A 14,921-nucleotide genomic window follows, 5' to 3' on the forward strand; every position below is an offset into this window, starting at 1 on the left:
AATCATTTTTCTTTCTTTCTAAACCAGGGTGTCAGTGTAGAGGCAGTTGATCCAGTGTTCCAAGCCAAAATGTTGGATATGTTGAAGCAGACAGGAAGGCAAGTATTTTAAATGGTCATAATATGGGATAATAGAAAATATTTTCAGAAATGTATCTCAAAATTTTGGATGTTTATGAATATTCCAGCCATGTAGTTAATGTAAAAGTATCACTGTCAGTGCTACGTACCACCTATCTAGTCTCTCTTCCATCTAGATTCAGAGAATTGGCCAGTCAGAAAACTGCTTCGTGCTAAAATCTCAAGCCAGTACATAGTAAGCTCGGGCTATAGCTTCCTTTTGTTTAGCATACAGAGTTACTCTCTAGTCACTTATAATTGAAAGAGCTTGTATGTTCCATGTATTTGAGAGTTGCAACTGAATAAGATTCTGAATATTTAATTATATTTGTAGGCATATGACTTTTAAAGACAGGGCAAATAAAATCCAAGTATTCTTCAGGTTTTCTCCCGCAGTTTAAATTTCTCAGTAGTTGTCATTCTCTTGCTCAAATTCTTCTGCTGTGGAAAAAACTTCAAAATTAATGTTAGCAAAAGGCTCAGCAGCTGAGCAGAACAGTGCAAATTGGTTTTTGACTGAGTTCCTAGTTCTACTGCTGGTTTAATTGATATTTAATCCTTTCACAACAGTGGATCCTGGTGTCCATTGTTAAAAATGTACTCTGCCTGGAAAATCCAACTCCCAGAGCTAAGGAGTTAAAGAGAAGATATTTACTTGAATGCTGAAAGGGTAAAAACTGGCTCTGAGAAAGTGTGGTAACAAGGTGAAAAACTGAAAGCCTTATCTACCACTGCTAATGTGCATCTCTTAATGATAGCACTCCTTTGTCACACTTATTCATTTCCATGTTTTCTGGATAATATGGTGTATGATTTCAGTGTTTCTAATGGTGCTTTTTCACACCTGTGTGTTTTTCATCTCTTCTTAATTTATACCCTGTTAGTGTGTTGTTTCTTTTCATATCATAAATATATTACTTGTTCTGTTCTGAACAGCTGAATGCCCTCTTTGTTTCAGGCCTGAGATGGTTGTTGGTTGGTATCACAGTCACCCTGGCTTTGGTTGTTGGCTTTCTGGTGTGGATATCAACACTCAGCAGAGCTTTGAAGCCTTGTCGGAGAGAGCTGTGGCAGTGGTTGTGGATCCCATTCAGAGTGTAAAAGGAAAGGTAGAGTAGATTCTATCTTTATTAGTATCCGCTGCCACATTCTGTTTATAGATACATTAAATAAAAACCTATTTTGTTTAAAGCAGAATTCTTAATTACACAAAAACTCCTGTTTACTTTAAAAAACTGTATAAGTTGATAAATGTCTTGGTATTATTTAGAGATTAATCAGCTATTATCTAATCACAAAGGTTTACCTTTAATTTTTAATTTCATAAATTTAGGAATGTTAAACCATACTAGAAGCCTGCTATACACATTTCATTAGTATTTTAATGAACATTACCTTCCTTTATTTTACAGTGGTAAATTTGGGATCGGCATATTTTGAAAATCTAGTTAAAGAGCTATTTTGCAGACATTGTGCAGGACATTCTCTGGAGTTGTATGTTCCAAATATTTTAGGCAATGAAAACTTGCCCCAAAGACTTGGTATCAATCATTCCCATTTTTAGAGTGAGGACACAGATGAATGATTAAATATGCTAAATGATTCTGAAAAGAGATTAACTTGCAAAGCACATTGGGTTATAGTTCTTTGTTGAAATCTTTTGTTCTTGTTCTTGTTCTTGTTCTTTTTCCTTCCTTCCTTCCTTCCTTCCTTCCTTCCTTCCTTCCTTCCTTCCTTCCTTCCTTCCTTCCTTCCATTTTTTCCTTTTCTTTCTTTCTTTCTTTTTTTTTTTATTTCTTTCTTTCTAGCCCCATATGCCATTTTCCTATTTCCTGCCTCATGACAGCAGGGAGCAGCTCTATTATCACCTTCACAGAGCTGTCTGCAAATGTGAGAGGCAATTCGATTTTGCTCAACCACAGGGAGAGTGGATTAGAAAAACTACAGAACATACAGAAATTGGCTAGGTGGTTACTGCTTTAAAATACTGCTGAGGTGTCTTGTTTGAGCATGTACTTCCATTGTAGTGTAGAATAATTGTTAAAATAAAATAACAATATATTTATGGAACCCTTTTTATGCAGCTTTTACAAATACTTTTTGGATCACTTAAAAGTAAATATTAGCTTGCTGTCATCTATCAGACCTGGAGTTTAATAGTATTACAGATTACATTTACATCTGCTCACCAGCTCAAACAAACTAAATATGGCTGTTAAAACATGGAGTTTTTACTTGCCATGAATTTAAAGTTGAGCACTTTCTGACATATTATGGTGAATAAAAATCGAAGTCTTCTCTAAATCACGATCCTATTAGGTGTGATTTAGGTTTTCAGAGACAGAAACTAGCCACAAAAACAATAATAGCTGATATACTAAGCAGTTAAAAATGGATAACTTCTGATGCTGGCTGCATACCTATATGTCAGTTTATTTCCTTTTTAATAAGTGTATTGTTACTTAACTGATATAGATAAAAGGAGTTGAAAAGCCTTGACTTTTGTTATTAATTTTATGAATTAAAGTTATAGTATAATACTTCCTAAGTTTAATTCTGTAATAATTAAGGTAACTTTTTTAGTAACTTATTTAGTAATGATTATTATTTTAGAAATGTAGCAGAATTATTCAATTAAGTCTTCCTACAACAATATTTACAAATAATAATTGAGGCTTAATTTTAAGTATAAGTGTGACTGACCTTTTATGATACTTGGCTCATGTGATGGTGGACACTTTGAAAAGGAAAATATGAACTTAAATACAATAAACGAAAGCATTCTCAAAATAGAATGTAAATAAATGAGTATATATTTTATTTTTGGTTATCTTGTTTATAATATTTTAAATGGCAGTTTTAGTTTCTAAACTTAGTTTAAGTATTATATAACATTGGAATTTGCTTTGTTAAATTTCTAATTAATCATAATTCATATTAAAAGATGCATTGCATTTAAAAATACTCATTATCACATGACTGCTGTCATGTGGTAAATGTAGTGTTTAAAAATATGTAAAATTATGAAATCATTACTGTCTAGTTTTGTCATAAAAATATTTTTGAAAAAATTTAATATGAATTTGCATCATTGATGAATCACATCTATTGTTGTACCTAACATATAGATTAATACAATTACATCACTTAAAATGAGGATCCAATTCTTTGTTAATTATGTAACTTCATCTGTAAGATGTCTGATTTTGGTTATAATTTATGATTCTCTCAATGTTAAGATCTGTTAAAACTATAAAGCAAATTAAATGCTAGTAAATCCATGGCCAGTGTTCTAGTTAAATCATTAAACTTAAGAATATACACTTGTTAAAATTAAGGACTAACATAGGACTCCCCCTTCCTCCTCTTTAACACTGGATTTCTGAAAGCTGTCAAAATATTTAGTAAGGCAATGATTAGATCAAGAGTTAAAAATGGCAGTCTATAAGAAAATGATTTAAGTTGGGTCTCTGTACCTTTCTCCTGTATATTTTATATTTTCATTTTTATAAATCCCAGTATTTCTCTGTTTTTGAATAAGATGAGCATGGATTCTTTATAATTTTAATTCATGTCTGATTTCTTTTTATGTGACTTGACTGTACCTTTGGATTTATTGCTGTGTGCCAGGTATTGTGTTGATGCCCAATTTCAACTTGTCTCATTCGTTCTTTTCAGTAATTCTGGAGATAGGTACTATTATTATTCTATTTTATCAATGAAAGGGTAACAATATTAGGCTCAAAGAGATTACTTTGCTTGAAATCATACCATTATTAAGCAGCATAACAAGGGTACAAATCTAAGTTTACAGAATTTCAGAGCCCAAGCTGGTTTACTGGCCCTTGAATATCAGACAACTATGGATGATACCATTACAGTAACTCAGGAATGGAAAATGACTACTACAGGTCATCGCAGGACCTTTTTTTTAGCTTACAGGGATAGGTGTAACTCCCTTCAGCATAAATCAGAGGAAGGAGCTACACATTTTCTTTTAAGTTTTCAATAGTTCTATTTCAATAGTTCTACTATTTATAATAGGTATTATATAGTAATTTTTCTCAGGTAGTACTTGTTCTATTAAGTTTAAAAAACAATTTAGACAGACTTATATCTTTCAGCTTTTGTGACATCCCTAGGACCAAACATTGAGACTGATATAAATAATAAAATATATGATAAAAAAATCCATATCACTCCTTATATTTTATAATCCTGTAAATGTTTAAAAATGCTATAGTGAAACCAATGATAATAACATTCATAATTTAAATGGAGAGTAACTCATAAAAATTATCAGTAAGCTCTGCTCTAAACCTATCAGTGAAGTGGTTTTTAAGATTCTGTTTTAGTTGATTTGTAAAATATACCTATTTAAATATTTTAAACTTCAGTTCTCAAGTGACACAGTGGCATCCTTTTGCTTAATGTTTTGTTAGTTTGTATGTTCAGCGCAGAACTTGGACTTGATCCAGCAGCAGATTTAAGGGGTAAATTCACCTTGTAATAGGACTGTACTTCTTCCTTAGGGCAAAAAGAATGATCACTTGGTGTAGTCATAAGACTAGCATACAGCTATTACTACTTTTAAAGATTCATTTCATTGTCAGGACTCCTGTTAGTATAATGTTCAAATGTTACCTGCTAACTCCAAACAATTTCTGTCTCTTCTCTATTTTGAAAACATAAAAACAAACAAACAAAAAAACTAATAACCCTTTAGGCCAAATAAGTATTAACATTGTCTGGGTTATTGTGAAAACATGTTTTAATCTAATCAGAAATACTCAATGGACTTTTAAAAATGTCTTTATCATCAGTAGGTATTTCTAAAGTACACCTGATGTGACTGTATGCTAACAATTTTGAGATACTAAAGAAAAAATGGCCTTTGTCTCTTTGGAAAGATAAGTCATATACATTTAGTATTACTAGTGAGACATAACATTCTGCTCATCATATGCTGCTAATCCTACATTTCATACTGATAGAATACTAATTATATTGATAAGTTTTTTTTTTCCATATCTAAGTATGAAATTGGTTCCTGGGGTCAAATTATTCAATAAATACCTATTCAGAACCTTGTGTGTGCCATTATGCAGTAAAGTAGTAGTTGTATAGCAAACATAGTAAATGCGAATTAAATTAGAAGAAGAGAAAAAATGGTGTAGATGAAGCTTGGACTGAGCTTTGATGGGTGGACAAGACATCACTCAAGATCTTGTACCTGTAGGGAAGAATGTAGAAACAATATCATTTCAGCTGGTACTTAGCTCTTTGTTCATTTTTTCACACATTTATTAGAATGTAAAATTAAGTAGTTCTTGTTGGCTTTTTTTAAATCACCGTTTTACAAAAAAGATAGGACTTTGAAGAATAAATATAAATAAAGGAGAAATGAATTAGAGAATGAATGTTACAAGACCTTAGCATTTATTTTCAAATATCTAGAAGATTGTTGTTTTTTTTTTTCCCAGGGTAAAGGAGCAAATATTTTATTCAAGAAATTTTATATTAGAAAGTTTTTAAATAGTAGGGGCTTTAAACTAGTGAAATAATAGTTTCGTTTTAGCTTTTTCTTACTATATTTTCTGAAAATCATAAAGGCAGGGCATAGAGTAATGAAGGGCACAGGCTTTGAGATCAGGCCTGCGTTAGAATCCCATTTTTATCTTTTCTCTACAGCATGACCTTGAGCAAATTTACCTAATCATCCTGAGCTCCAGATTTCTCATCTATAAAACAGGAATTTTAGAAACTATCTCATAATATTATGAACGTTATGATGTGATATATGTAATGATTAGAGTGCACATGCTATAATAGGTGTGCAATAAATGGTACTTTATTATTCTGACGATTAAAATAATTGATACTTAAAAGAAATAACTAGTGTGTTTTTCAGAATATCTCTGAAAATTTTGTTGAGAACAAGTCTATAAATTAATAACTTGCTTACTTTAGGAAGATGAAGGTAATGGCTACAAAAGATATGAAAACTTTCCCTTCTTGTATTTTCTAAATCCTGATTAATTTAGGAATGCTCTTCTGACTCAGCTAATTTTATTGAGCATTTACTGTTTTCCAGCATATTTCTCTGGGACATGCTGATGAAGAGGAAAATGAACATATAACATTAAAATTTTGGCCTTTGACATGATTAATGTATTGTACTTAAAGCCATTTTGTGTTTTATTCATCTATTTGTGTGTTGTCTCCCCCACAAGATTGGGGCCTCTTTTGGGGGAGAAACATTTACATATCTTAGAATTTATATAGTGTCTGGCAAGAGTAGTTTTCTTCATAATTGTTTGTTTATAAACAAATAAAATCAAGGAATGAATACATCAGCAGTCAGCTGTTATCAGTTATGGCTTTCAGCATATTAAAAAACAGCAGTTAATTTTGTGAGATTTTGTAAGTAATTTTTATCTTAGTAGTCTTAAAGTCATTTATTAAACGCATGAAATTGATAAGATCAGTGAGCCAGTTTGTTCATAGACAGTAGCTTTGACAAATTTGATTTATGAGTAATCAGAGCTAGAGTTTAACATGTCATTTGTATTTTGAATGTAGTAAAATATGTTTATAATAGCTGTTGTTTATAAGATTTTCTTTGGATCATTATTCCATAAGGATCAATTAGGGCCGAGTAGTCCTAATCTCAAAGTGCGCGCATGCACGCACGCACACACACACACACACCCCACCCCCACCTTATCTTCATCTAATTTTCCAGATTGAAAGAGAAAAATAGAAAATAGGACACATAAAAATTCTATTTCTACTTTTAATATAGCTCTGTGAACATACTTGGAATGTTTAGTTACTATATTATCTTTTGTTTGCGTCATGTTTTCCACTCTTATTATCAATTTGGACTTTTATAACACTATTAGATTTAATCCATGAGGATATCTAAGAAAATATTATACATGCTAATGTGCCTATACTATCTCTGACAAACTTAATAGTTTATAGCATTTAGCTTATATAATCAAGTTGTCAGCTAGCAATGTTAAAGCAAATTTATGTTTACAATTCTAAGAAGCATAAATCTTATAAAACTAACAGTTCTTAGTGTGATTCTTTTAGAGCTTCTATATTAATATAATCTCTGAGCTAATTTATTATTGTTTAGTACTTGCTATGCATTTTGAGTGATATAAATGTGCTTCAAATCAGTTTGAATTAGGTGTTTCAGTAAAGATACAGGAAAACCTTTAAAACAATGTCCCATTATCTATATGGATATTATTTATTGACTCTCTTGCTTCTTGATTGCTCTTCTTTCCCCAGTCTAATGATGCCTGGTCATTCATTCAACAGATACTTATTGACTACTACTGTATGTATGCCAGGTATACACTGGAGACATTAGAGAAGAGTAAGATCTACTCCCTGTCCTTAATGCCAGTGTTGTACCAGCTAATGGAAACAATGTATAAGAGGACTTTTCATAGCCCATATATATTAAGATCATGTTCAAATAATTTGACAATAGCCCTTGTTAATTGTGAGGATGTTTCTGGACCTGGGACTTAGTTTTAGCAGGTTTAATATGTTGTTATCATTGTAATATCCTGAAGAGGGTAGAATTCATTATGTTGGTAAATTTTCTTCTAAGTCATAGGTGATTCCTCAGTGGTTATTCTTAGACTACTAGTAAGCTGATAAATAGATGTCCACTGCCACTTTTTACACTTCAAATAGCTGTATTATATGCAGTTTTTATTCCACATTAAACACAAGTAAATGCTTTGTGATGTTTGAGTTTTTCAGTTCAGCATTCAGTGGAAGAGTTTTTCATGAATGCAAAACTGTGCGGTGATAAGGAAATGGGAAATGTATATTTTGTAAAGCAAGAGATTAGATTTTTTTTATACATAAAGAATGGTTTTTTTTTTTTGGAAGGAAAAATAGCACATGAACGGCAAAACATTATATAAAATAGTATCCAAAAACGCTTTCTTGGAGCTTTTCATGTCAATAGATATTTATTCTGCGCCATATTGTATGTGTCAGGTACTCTGCTGGGGAGTAGATATTTAATAGTGAATAAACCTAATAAGACATAAACCTTGCTGTCAAGTAACTGAACCTAATAGTAGATTTTTCTTGCTTTTGTGTTAGGATAACTGTTACATCAAATAGCTTGGGGATGAAAAGTACTGGTTTTGGCATGCTGTGTATGTGTAAATCATAGTGGTATCACTATGATTTATTTTAATTTATTTTCATTTAATTTATAATCATTTACTCTGAGCCTCAGTTTACTCATCTATAAATTGAGAGTATTAATACCTACCTCTTAGTTGTTGAGAGGATTAGAGAAAATAATCTTTATACAATCATTTAATTAATAAGTCCACTAAAAATACATAAAAGTGATACACAGAAAAGTAAATGACCTTTACTTATTTTTCCTACAAAAATGAACTTGCCTATTGAGAGATGGCAGTTTGGAGGATATATTTGCATTTTTCTTTGAAGGTGAGATTAAAGCACAAGAAGTGTATATAAATCCTTTATTTCCCTCATGCACCCACCCTACTGCCTTGCTTACTACTGCCTTGGTAAGCCTTTAGTCTCTAGAGCCTTTTATTTCTTTACTTTATGTGGAGCTGTTGATAAGCATACCAGTTCTGCTGCTTTGTTTGTCTACTAGAAAGGAATCAGAAATCAGTTGTTCATTTTATGTGGGCTGGCTGAGTAGCTACCAGATAGACTTAGTACTCTGCATTGATATCAGACCAGTGGCCCAGTAATGACAGTCTCTTATAGCTCATTAATAGCCCCTTAAGGAGTTCAGTTTTTAAATTCACTATTTGTCACATATAAGTGTCTTACAAGAGTATCAAGATTCTAGACATATCGCCATTTTTTTTAAAAAAGTAATAATATTCAGTATAACTCTGCTATTTAAATTATTTTAATTAGGAATTTTCCTAAGGAAATATATCTTTAAATTGTTTCTCCCTAATTTCCTTTTGATGTTTTCATATGCCAAGCATTTGAGGATGGCTAGTTTATCATTCTGATTTGATTTTTGAGGTAGCTTTTTTCTAACTTTAACACTATGTTACAGTAGCAGTACTCTGCTTTGTTTACTGTGTCAGTTTGGTTGCTCCAATAAGCAGATGCCAAAATGGAATTGGATGTGCAAGAGGTTTATTAGGGAGACCCTTCAGACATCAGTACATGTCTGATCCTGTGGAAGGAGAAAGGAAAGGCAGGATTGGGTAGAAAGAGCATCAGACTGCATGCAGCATGTTTGTAAGAAAGTTGCAGCCAGGCTAATGGAGAGTCCTTGAGATAGTTTCCTTTTAGAAGAATCCCTTATTTGGTAGAAATGGCTAGGTTCTAGTACCCTTGCTGTGCTCAGGCAATGGCTAGAGCAGCCCAAGGGAAGCGTGACCTGGGGTGAACCCCTAGAGGTTCAGAGGTGTAGCATCTGGAGGTTGTAAGTCAGCTATGTTCTCCATAGCAGGTTCTATTAAAAGGAGATTTTAAATGGACAATTCTGTGACTGCCACAGTTAACAACTCTAGGAACTATGGAGGCAAGTACACATGTATTATTTAATCATATCATCAACTCTGTGAGGTGTCATTCATGTACAAATGGAGACATAGAGAGGTTAAATAACTTACCCTAGATCATTTAGCTAGCAAGTGATAGAGCCAGAATTCTGATTTAGGGAGAATTCTGACACCAGAGTGTCTCAAGCATTTAAACACCTATACCATACTGACTACATGCATACACTAAAAAATTCTGCCAAACTTTAAGACTTAAGTATATGTTTTTAAAAAGTTTCATGAATCTATAAATGTCTAATTACCTTTTGCCATACTAGTTTCTAAAGATCAGTTTGTTTTCATTAAGGCATATATGTTCAAAACTTGTAGCTTTACTCTTTGAATTTTGATGTGCATCTTCACTTGTCAAAAAACAGTACATTATGCTGGTTATACCCCATCCCTTCCTTTTTTTTTCTCTCCCAATATATTGAAGTTGTACTACAGACCTCTAGCTACAGTAAGCAATTCTCTGAGGATGAAGAAAGAAAATGTACATACACATAGGAATTTCTTTTCCAGAGCTAAAATTGACATTTTATAAATAATTTCCATGTTGCAAACTTGAGACTAAGAAATCACAGCAATGCAGTGATATGCATTTGGCATGAGTCAGTTTTAGTTCTTAGTGCTTTTCATTGGAAATGGCATAAAAAGTAAGATTTCTTTGAATTTTTTATGCTGTGGGCTTACAAGAGACATAAGATGTTTTTCTCTTACACTTGTCTGGCAGTGCATGGCAGCAGAAGTAACGAAATGGTCACAAACTCAAGCAGTACTTCCCAGGTCACATGCACCTTTAATTTTTAAAGAATCTCGAAACAGTCTAAGCAGTTGATAACAGGTCATTTCTAGGTGATAAAGGGTATTTGATACGGGGTGTTGCTTTTCTTTCCACACCTAGTGTTTATGTAGTCATTTAGAGACTTACTTTATATGGTGGTGAGTTTATATGATTTCAGATATGGAACTTAACTGGTAACTGAATTTTAACTTTTTTTTTTTATGTTTGACATTGATTTTGAGGTCATAGATTTTTTTCAAGCTTTTAAAAAAATATTCTAGTTTATTATATATATAAGCATTTCCCATAGACATTGACTTCAGTATAAGTACAACTGGAAGTGCCAAAGGTAGCAGCTACTGTTTAAAAAAAAGAGAGAGAAGGAGAGATAAATTACGAATTGTAACTATTGCCAGAAGTGCTTATGCCTTTTTCTTTCAAACACCTTTGTATTAAACTAATTTTTAGAATTTTACTTAAAAAAAAAATAGCTTCCTTTAAATGTAAAAATTGGGAATTATAGATTGGTGCTTTAGAAATTTAGTTTAGTCTTTCAGTGACCTAGCAGTTGGTATGAAAACACGAATTTAAAAATAAATAGCATATTGGATAAACTGTACTATACTCGTGAAAGAAGCCAAAAAATATGGATTAAACTGAATTCAAAAATAATTGCAATTTGAACCCTAAGCCAGATTCTTTATTAAAATAAAGCAGTAGGTCCTTGACCCTCGGGTGTGCTTGGAATAAACATGGAACACAGTATTGTTCTTAAAACTATTTTGCTTTTATAATCTAAGACAGATGTACAAAAAAGATGCAGTTTTTATTTTGTATTGGCAGCTTCCAAATATTTAGTATCTATTTCCAAGAGTTGCAATTAGTAAAGCAACCATGGTACTGAAATCTGCACATCCCACAAGCTAATTATATTTGCAAGGTCAGAGTGAATACATATTTTCAGAAAAATAAAGGGTTATATAAATATGTGTCTTCTACTTGGCTGTTATATCACAGTTTGTTGATCTGGAATATAATGTGTACAATTCACAAATTTGTCTGATAACAGAAAGTGGTGTGTGATTGTGTTTATTTTACTAACCAGTATATTCACAGCAATCACTTCCAAATATCTCTCCAGTAAAGATGTGTTAATTACAAAACAGACAAGGTCTTCTATTATATTAAAGCTACTAACAAGAAGACAGCAGGAATCACACATGTAAATAGCATCATCAACCCCTATTTTAGTCCTCTGTTTTGATCTGTGAGTTGCGCATAGACCAAAGGTGCTATTAAAGACTGAGTGTATGAAATAGGCAGCATTATATGAACAAAATTTATTCAACAAGAAAACAGACCTTTAACATGAATTTAACAAGCCTGAGAAATTATAAACTATCATATGCTGCAGATTCATGCAGTGATAATAAACAAAAAAAGAAAGTAAGAGGTTTCCCTAAGCTAGCCAAACTGCTAATGGTTTTGTTATAAGCTGTCTACTGTTGCAGTGACCTCTGAAAAGTCTCAAGGCACTTGTACCAGAAAAAATTAAATGGTCAGGCTGGTGAGTAGAGATTCAGTGTGGTGTGTAGGACTTCAACATGGAAAGAAATTACAAAAGTCTAGCATCCTATTTATTTCTCATACTTTAGCTTGCAAGTTTTCGTTATTATATATTAAGGAGGTAGTTTTTATGTCAAGTTTTTTGGCTAAATTACTATTTGGATTTGTAAGACATAAACTGAACTGGTTTAATGTATATATACTTTAAAACAAACTGTTTAGAAATTTATATAGCTCCAAAAAATGGATTATTTCCCCTGACCTCCGCCTAATACCTTAATTAATCCTTGGGGATCCTTTGGTCAGTATATTGTATCTAAGATTTCCATTCTTAACCGTGGAGTGACCATCACTTTGCTGTCCTTCTGTTGCATCATGTTGTAAATGCGTAAACATGGAGAAACTCCTTCAGCTTGTACACACCTCCAAGTGCTCACTAGGGCTTTTCCTTGAATCTTACTGTGGCATAATTAACACCTTCTTTATCCATTGCTCATTAGTGCACTGGACATTAATGAGTCTATTTTGATAGGCTGCTGTAAAGGAGAACTCTGCTTATTCTCATGGCACAAAAAGCAATTACAAAATTGTACAGAAATTAAAATGTAGACTGTATTGCCATATTTATATTTTTATTGCGTACTAAATCTAATTTTGGTCTGCAGGTTGTTGAAAATGTTAGTTTCCTTAAGACAGTTGCTATAGTGATGGCAGCAAATTCCTTTAAACTTGGTGTAAAGTATTCATTTTCTATTGGCTATTATATCGCTCCTCAGGAATTGTCAGTCTAAGCATGTTATTTAACATAGGCCATCGGTAGTTGAACAGTATATTAAGTTCTTGAAGTTTTCTCTTAATTTTTTAATAGAGTTTAAAATTTTTATTTTAGATTTGTTTTTAAATGACCATGATATCTGCGTAGCTGGTATTTTCATTTCTTTTTTATGAAGTTTCACACCTGCGTATAATATTCCCCAGAAATATTACAGAGATTTTTGCATGTAAAGTAGCTGTCCGTTTTAGTTTGAAAGTGTTTATTATTAAAAAAAAAAGTATATAGGCATTTTGTTTGTTATATAATAGAATTTTTATAATTTTGTAGAAATCTTAAAATGGAATCAAAATATTCTAAAAATAATTGGACCAAAACGATGCTTTATTCTTAAATATTTACCACTAATAGTAAGGGTGGAAATTCTTAATTCTATATTTAAATTGTACATCTATCTATCAAGATGGTCACTTTTCTTTTGCCTACATTTTAATTTTATTTTATGTGTTTTTTTTAGTAGAAAATGTTAGAAAAATTTTCTTCCATATTTTTTTTAAACAACTTTTAAAAATGTTCATTGTAATATCTGATTAAAGCATGTCTGATATTAGTACCTATTTTTATTATTGCTTTATGGAAAAGCATGATTAGAAAATTTTTTAAAGTATAAGGACGAGATACAAACCTAGGCCATATTTATTTATATATAAATGTGAAAGTTAAGTCTGGATTGCAGTTATTGTATGAAAAGAAAAAAGTTTTCACAAACTATTAAATCATGCATGTTCTGAGGATACTTGGTTTTATTTTGAGGCAAGAGGAATCTGGGGAAATTCAAACTGTTAAAAATAAAAGCAGAATTCAAAGTTGATTTTTTTCCTTTCTTTTTGGTCTACCAGAGTGGACAGAGACCTTAGATTGAATCACTTGTCGTAATACTTTGATCTAAGTTTGTATTTGGTGCTCTTCATGACAGCCTTTTAGAAAGGGTTCTTTCTTTTCTTTCTTTCTTTCTTTCTTTCTTTCTTTTCTTCTTTTCTTTCTTTCTTTTCTTTCTTTCTTCTTTCTTTTCTTTCTTTTTCTTTCTTTTCTTTCTTTCTCTCTCTCTCTCTCTCTCTCTCTCTCTTCTTCTCTCTTCTTTCTCTCTCTCTCTCTCTCTCTCTCTCTCTTTCTCCCTCTCTCCTTCCCTCCCTCCCTTCCTTGCTTCCTTTCAACTTTATTTGGCATACAGCATGTAGTAATACTTATTACAGGTTTTTCAGACTTGATTAAATTTCAGTTGGCTTAATGAAAATAAATTTAATTTTAATCTCTTGGTATCCTCAATAAGTATACAAATGAGAACCAGTATACTTAGCAATAGCTTTTAAAATGTTGATAAATCTCAGGTGTTTAACACTATTAAAGGCAAATTTAGAAATACTATATTATGCTGCTTTAAGATTTTTTTATGTGACAAATGTGTTGAGTTTATTCTCCAGGTAATTGATTTTAATTCCCTGAAAGAGGCATCTGTCTTAAAGTCCCAGTGCTTTACTTAAAACTTCACAACATTTAAAAGCTTTAACGAGTTTTTTAAAATCCATGATAATAAACAGAAAAAAGCAATACGGTAGTATGTAATTCTTCTTAAATTTCTTAATATGTAAGAACTAACAGAGGATATTCTGTCATGTAAGAATTTGAAGTCTTTCTATACAGAAACATTGAATATACTTAGCATAAAGAGGATACCTATTGTTATTTCTTTACTATGAATTTAGGGCCATATAATTCTATACCATGTTCCTGCCTTAAAGCACAGATGACCTTGATTTTCTTGTATTGTGCTTCCTATTCTTGACAGTGGCTTGGATATTTAAGGCCATCAGACAAGGTATAAAGTCTTTTAGAGTCACAAGAAGTAAAAGGTATCTGACTAGAAGAGAATACGTGGAGCAAGTGCCTTGCTGGTTGTAATTTTGTTGTCATTTCAAGTATTGTGGTGGTGTAATTGATGTGACAGGACTGGGCTTTAGATGTGGTCCCTTAGCTTGTGCTCACTTTCAGTTTTAGTTTCTCTTTGTCATTCATTTTGATTAGGTAAAATTTAG

General features: G+C 32.0%; 1 protein-coding gene across 1 annotated transcript in view; it reads left to right on the plus strand.

Annotated features, from left to right (window-relative positions):
- Positions 1–14,921, plus strand: part of PSMD14 (proteasome 26S subunit, non-ATPase 14) — an 84,418-nt gene that overhangs the window by 47,347 nt on the left and 22,150 nt on the right. The window contains exons 6-7 of the mRNA XM_039855950.1: positions 28–98; positions 1,078–1,228. Of these exons, the coding sequence (XP_039711884.1) occupies positions 28–98; positions 1,078–1,228 (222 nt within the window). The remainder of the gene's footprint in view (positions 1–27; positions 99–1,077; positions 1,229–14,921) is intronic.

Source organism: Pteropus medius, unplaced genomic scaffold, assembly GCF_902729225.1.
Source record: "Pteropus medius unplaced genomic scaffold, Ma_sr-lr_union100, whole genome shotgun sequence".
In the NCBI taxonomy this organism is placed as follows: Eukaryota; Metazoa; Chordata; class Mammalia; order Chiroptera; family Pteropodidae; genus Pteropus; species Pteropus medius.